The sequence below is a fragment of the Miscanthus floridulus genome, chromosome 3, assembly GCF_019320115.1.
Source record: "Miscanthus floridulus cultivar M001 chromosome 3, ASM1932011v1, whole genome shotgun sequence".
Classification (NCBI taxonomy): Eukaryota; Viridiplantae; Streptophyta; class Magnoliopsida; order Poales; family Poaceae; genus Miscanthus; species Miscanthus floridulus.
Window position 1 is genome coordinate 133,535,171 of NC_089582.1, and position 6,533 is coordinate 133,541,703.

The following is a 6,533-nucleotide window of genomic DNA, read 5'->3' on the forward strand; positions in this document are numbered from 1 at the left end:
GTGTTTAATCATGGACTAATTAGACTCAAAATGTTCGTCTCGCAATTTCCAACCAAACTGTGCAATTAGTTTTTTTTCGTCTACATTTAATGCTTCATACACGTATCACAAGATTTGATGTGATGGTACCGTAGCACTTTTTGAGAAAAAAATTTAGGACTAAACACGGGCCTAGTGCACCCAGGAAACCGCCAGCACCTCCCCTCCTCTGTCCTCTGTCCTCTCTCCTCTCTCCTCTCCTCCGTCCGCCCCCTTTTTATCGCCCGATCTCACACATTTTGGAAAGAGGAGAGAGAAAGAGGGAGAGATTAGAGGGAGCGCCCCCCTGCCCAAGGAAAGAGAAACCGCGGCGCGAGGAAGAGGGAGGAAGGGCAGAGGAGGGAGGGCGAGCAAGATGAGAGAGATCATCAGCATCCACATCGGCCAGGCCGGGATCCAGGTCGGCAACGCCTGCTGGGAGCTCTACTGCCTCGAGCACGGCATCGAGCCCGATGGCACCATGCCCAGGTGAATGAATGCTCGATCCTGTCGATCCGGCCGCCGGACGCGTTCCTCCTGTTCCTTTTTTTTTGGCAGCGCGCATCTGTCGCTCGTTCTAGGGAGCCGGCTCCTCGAAATTCTGGCGTGCTCGTTCGTCGCATTTCCTTAGATGTTTCTCGTTCGCTGCGTTTTTTTTCCCTATAATTCGGTGGAGCAAACGATGGGGCGGGTAGGTGTAGTGGTGGTACATGTCGGCTCCGTAATTTTGGTTCGTTTGTTCCTTTGCGTTGTACTTCTAGTCTGGTCCTTGCGATGGGGGTTTGTTTGGCTGTGATGTGTTGTGGTTTGTTAGGTTTTGGTACATTTGTTTGCCGGTTGTTGAGAGATTGCATGAGCCGGGCTAGATGCGACGTTTCCTAATTAAGATAACTAAGAGTTTGCCTGTTAATTGGTGCATTTGTTCCTTTCCTGCGAATTAGGCAGGCGCCACAGAAGGATGCGTTGAGGTCCTCGTGTAGAGCACGTTTATTCATGTGTACTTGGGGACAAATAGGGTTTCCAGCTCTGTATGTAAGGCGCAAGATCTGAAGAACTGAATATGTGGGGATGTTTAATAAATAATAATGTAACCGAGGAGCTCTGATGAATGTCAGACCATGGATCTCCCTGGATTCACGATCCTCTGTTAAAAGTGGCATGCTTCTCTCTGTTTGCCTGATCTTGTAGTACCATAGAAAATTGCCCTAATGCTACTTTGCCTGATAATAGAAAATCCTGTTTAGGACCCTGACGAAGCAGGTTTCGTAGGCTATAAATTATCTTTTAGCGCATATGCCAATGATTACTGCCTTGTTAGAGTGCCTCTCTATCCATTTTTTTAACACTATGGTTTGATTGTGATGCAGTGATACCTCGGTTGGCGCCGCACATGATGCCTTCAACACGTTCTTCAGTGAGACCGGTTCCGGCCAGCATGTGCCGAGGGCCATCTTCGTTGACCTTGAGCCCACTGTCATCGACGAGGTTCGCACTGGCTCGTACCGCCAGCTCTTCCACCCAGAGCAGCTCATCTCGGGGAAGGAGGATGCAGCTAACAATTTTGCCCGTGGCCACTACACTGGTAATTCACCTTGTGTCTGTGAATATGTAATAGGAGTGGGTCTTCTGCTTCTGCAACTGTGGATACGTTCAATTCTAACTATTGTGGAACGCAGTTGGGAAGGAGATTGTCGATCTATGCCTGGACCGCGTGCGCAAGCTTGCAGACAACTGCACTGGGCTGCAGGGATTCTTGGTGTTCAACGCTGTTGGTGGTGGTACTGGCTCTGGACTTGGTTCACTGCTATTGGAGCGCCTTTCAGTTGATTATGGCAAGAAGTCTAAGCTCGGTTTCACCATTTATCCTTCCCCACAGGTATGACCTTACCTATGCCAGAACTTTATATTAGCATCCTAGTATGAGTATTCATGGATGTCACAAAAGAAAAACGTATTCGTATAACTATTCCTTCCAAAAGGACGTTGGGTTAAGTATCTGAGAAATGGAAAGAATACATGAAGCAGGTCGACAATTTATAATTACACCAACAGGAAACGGTTTTATATAGAACTAATTTATGGATCATGTAATTTGGCGGCACTGTTCTTGTCTTCTAAATTTCACAGATATACACTGATTATTGGATCAGCCTAGATTATTTAAATCATGTGTGGACAAAACAAGCAACTGTTGTGGACTTCTGGTTAGTGAGGAGGACCTTCCTGTATATAGTTTAGGCCATGATTAGTACAACTGTCACAGGCTACAGGTCTTCTTTATGAGTGTCTTTAAATCATGCATTGCATATGTGCCAACATTATTCTATAGTGCTGCTCCCTCCTGTCCATGTGATGTGGGCCATTCAGCTTGTTCATGTGAGTAGGTTTTCTGCATCTTAGCTGTTGTGGGGACAGTGGGTAGAGATGTTCGATGATTTTGGGTCTGGTCCATTGTTTAACTTTTCATCTAATGCCACTCTGGATTGCAGGTGTCAACAGCTGTTGTAGAGCCATACAACAGTGTCCTCTCGACCCACTCCTTGCTTGAGCACACTGATGTTGCAGTCCTCCTGGACAACGAGGCTATCTATGACATATGCAGGAGGTCTCTTGACATCGAAAGGCCAACCTACACCAACTTGAACAGGCTGATCTCACAGATCATATCATCACTTACCACCTCCCTGAGGTTTGATGGTGCTATCAACGTGGATGTTACTGAGTTCCAGACCAACCTTGTTCCATACCCACGCATCCATTTCATGCTTTCCTCATATGCCCCTGTAATCTCTGCTGAGAAGGCCTACCATGAGCAGCTCTCTGTGCCTGAAATCACCAGTGCTGTCTTTGAGCCCTCAAGCATGATGGCCAAGTGTGACCCAAGGCACGGGAAGTACATGGCTTGCTGCTTGATGTACCGTGGTGATGTTGTTCCCAAGGATGTCAACGCCGCAGTTGCAACTATCAAGACCAAGAGAACTGTCCAGTTTGTGGACTGGTAAGCTGTCTTTCTCGCAACTTTAGTTGCGCTTATTTTATGATATCACAAGCTTATCACTTGATTCGAGATGCTAACTAACTCCATTATGCTGCCGCCTCACAGGTGCCCCACTGGATTCAAGTGTGGCATCAACTATCAGCCACCCTCTGTTGTCCCTGGAGGCGACCTGGCAAAGGTCCAGCGCGCCGTGTGCATGATCAGCAACAACACTGCCGTTGCCGAGGTGTTCTCGCGCATCGACCACAAGTTCGACCTTATGTATGCCAAGCGTGCATTCGTTCACTGGTACGTCGGTGAGGGTATGGAAGAGGGCGAGTTCTCAGAGGCCCGTGAGGACTTGGCTGCTCTTGAGAAGGACTATGAGGAAGTCGGCGCAGAGGGTGCAGATGACGAGGGTGACGAGGGAGACGATTATTGAGTAGCTGGTTAATAAGTAGTTCTCTGGTGGTTAATGGTTGGGTTATTTTGAGTATACTCTGTATGGCTCCACTCCATTGCGTACTGCTGCTGTGTGTGTTTCCATTTTGTATTCTGTGGTAAATTGTTCGTAGACCCCTATTGGCCATGATTGTTCATATCGTCCAGCTTTGGTTTGCAAATGCTATTTGTCCAAGTTCGGTGTCTATGTTCATTCTGTTGCAAGCGTTGTGTTCTCAACCATTGGGTTTTACTTAAAAACAAAACCATTGGGTCTTTTACTCTGCGCTGCAGCTTGTGTCTGGAACATGGGAACATTGAGATTTGAGAAGATAGCAGTCTATCACAGCCACAGCATATAATGTTGCTGCTAGGTTTGACGCTACGGTCACTGACCATCAGTCGCCAATGCATTTGAGGTGGATAAAATGTTGTGAAGATGCGAATTGCTTGAGCATGTGCACGGGCACGGGCACGGCTCATGGTATGGTGGCATGTTGGCTCGTCTGGCACATACGGCGAGCGCTGGTTGAGCATATTCCCGCGGTTTTGTCCAGATGTGGTTGTCGGGATGAGTAAGGAGTGGGACAACTTGGAAAGCGTTTTGAAAGAGGCCGGAGACCTGGCGCCAGTGGGCAGAACTACTGCGTCTGGATCGAAGTTAACAGGCGGCATTCTGGTCGCATCCTGTGGCTCGGCTTGGATCAGTGCGGCAAACCACGATTTGCAAAAGAAAGAGAAAAGGAGTTTCACAGAGACGTGGCGGAAGATCAATAGCCTGTTTCCCTTCCTGGACTCAAAAACCAGATGAACCACCTCCTTTAACTTTGAAAACCGTTCATTTTACCTCTTGACCCGGTTATAGGTGGTTTTCGAAGACGGTTTTGTCTTTTTCATTTTTATTTATTTTGGCTGAATATTTTAAAAATCATAGTAAATTATAAAATAAAAAATCTAATTTGGTTGGACTCCACAAGAGTATATCTAACAATAAACATATAATATGGTATGCTTTAGTATAAAGTTTCTGCTGTAGGTTCAGATCTATGCTTTTATGTAATTAATTCATAGCTGTGGTTTTTATGGTTTAATTGTGGTAAAATTTTTATTATGGTCTAATTATTGTATGCTTTAACTATAATAAAATTTTCATTCTCGTTTCTATTTTTACACACCATATTATATATTTACTATGTAGATCTACTCATGTGGAGTCCAAGAAAATTGGATTTTCCATTTTATGATTTTTCTGTAATTTATTATGATTTTTTAAAAATTCAGCCAAAATAATTAAAAAAGAAAAAGACAAAACCGCCTTTAAAAACCACATATAACCGGGTCAGGGAGGTAAAATGAACGGTTTTAAAAGTTGAGAGAGGTGGTTTACATGGTTTTGAAGTTTAAGGAGGAAGACCAGACTTTGACAATAGTTTAGGGAGGTAAAATGGACTTTTTTTCTAGAAAAAGTCCACATTACCTCCCTCAACTTTGGGAAAGTCTATCTTTTCTCCCTGAACTCTAAAATCGGTTAAACCATCTCCCTAAACTTTTAAAACCATTCGTTTTACCTCCCTGACCGGTTATAAGCGGTTATCAAAGACGGTTTTGTCCTTTTTTATTTATTTCGATGGCTGAATCTTTGAAAAATCATAGTAAATCACAAAAAAAAATCGTAAAATAGAAAATTCAATTTTGTTGGACTCCACATGAGTAGATCTACACAGTGAACATATAATATAACATGTTTCAGTACAATTGTTTTTTTGTAACTTTAGATCTATGCTTTTCTATAATTAATTCACACCTGTAGTTCTGTGGGCCAATTGTGATGAATTTTTTATGGTGGGCTAATTATTGTGTGCTTGAACTATAGTAAAGATTTCATACTCATTAAATCATGTATAACTTAGTTATAGATTTATATTAGTTATAGATTTATAAATACTTTTAAACAAGCATACACCTAAATAAATCTATAACTAAGTTATACATGATCCAATGAGTATGAAATCTTTACTACAGTTCAAGCATATAATAATTAGCCCACCATAAAAATTTCACCATAATTGAACCATAAAAACTGCAGCTATGAATTAATTACAGAAAAGCATATATCTAAAACTACAACAAAAAATTTGTACTAAAGCATTCCATATTATATATTTTCAGTGTAGATCTACTCATGTGGAGTCCAACAAAATTGGATTTTCATTTTATGATTTTTCTGTGATTTACTATGATTTTTTAAAAATTTAACCGGAATAAAAAAAGACAAAACTACCTTTAAAAACTGCTTATAACCGGTCAGGGAGGTAAACCGAACGGTTTTAAAAGTTCAGGAGATGACTTATCATGTTTTAGAATTCAAGGAGGAAAAACAGACTTTCGTAAAAGTTGAGGGATGTAATGTGAACTTTTTTCTATCTTTTTATATAAACTTAGTCGAAGTTCAAATTGTTTGACTCCTCAAAAAGCGAGAATTATATTTTTTTATGGACAGAGGTAGTACTATAAATTATCTAGCTGGTTACTAGTAGTTTTGCTGCATAACTGATTAAACTTTTCTATGAATATGTCTCTTTTTTTGCATGTCAGCTTTTTATTCTCTCTTTTCTTATGTGAATGTTTATAAATATCTCTAATTATATTATTCTTTTGATTAGTTGCATGGTTGATGGACTTTATTTGCTGCTAACTTAAGTAACAAATGAGCGCTCAATAAAAGTCCCGCTTTGTCGACGGAGGTACCAGCTCCTTTAGCTTTAGCACAACGACGGTCGCTGCACGTACGTTCAATAGATCAATGCTATCGAAAGTGCTGTCTCATGTGAGGTCTAAACGATGACTCCAGCTCTTCAGAGGAGACGTTGTCCCTGGATTGAATCTGGACGGAGTTACTCTTTTTCCTGCGAGGCGCGTCAGTGATGTATTGTCCCTTTGGGGATCGATCAACATATGCCGTCCTCTATGTATGTGCAAAAAACAATTTTTACAAGGGATTTGTTTGTAATACCTAGGGTGTTCAGCTCCAATAAAATTATAAAATCTAGCCCCCTTCTTTGGGTTGCCGGTTTTGCGACAGTTTCCCACGCTAGTT

The 6,533-nt window shown here is 42.2% G+C and overlaps 1 protein-coding gene across 1 annotated transcript; it reads left to right on the forward strand.

Annotated features, from left to right (window-relative positions):
- Positions 1-227: 227 nt before the first annotated feature.
- Positions 228-3,642, forward strand: LOC136542498 (tubulin alpha-6 chain-like). The gene is made up of 5 exons (XM_066534971.1): positions 228-507; positions 1,386-1,600; positions 1,695-1,894; positions 2,508-3,016; positions 3,122-3,642. Exons 1-5 carry the CDS (start codon positions 395-397, stop codon positions 3,435-3,437), a joined length of 1,353 nt encoding a protein of 450 aa, XP_066391068.1. The 5' UTR covers positions 228-394; the 3' UTR covers positions 3,438-3,642.
- Positions 3,643-6,533: the final 2,891 nt, after the last annotated feature.

Bases quoted from the DNA above. Each gene is read 5' to 3' on its own strand.
- LOC136542498 (XM_066534971.1), top strand. From the start codon at position 395: ATGAGAGAGATCATCAGCATCCACATCGGCCAGGCCGGGATCCAGGTC. The intron at 508-1,385 runs GTGAATGAATGC...ATTGTGATGCAG, and splicing joins CCCGATGGCACCATGCCCAG to TGATACCTCGGTTGGCGCCG. The intron at 3,017-3,121 runs GTAAGCTGTCTT...GCCGCCTCACAG, and splicing joins ACTGTCCAGTTTGTGGACTG to GTGCCCCACTGGATTCAAGT.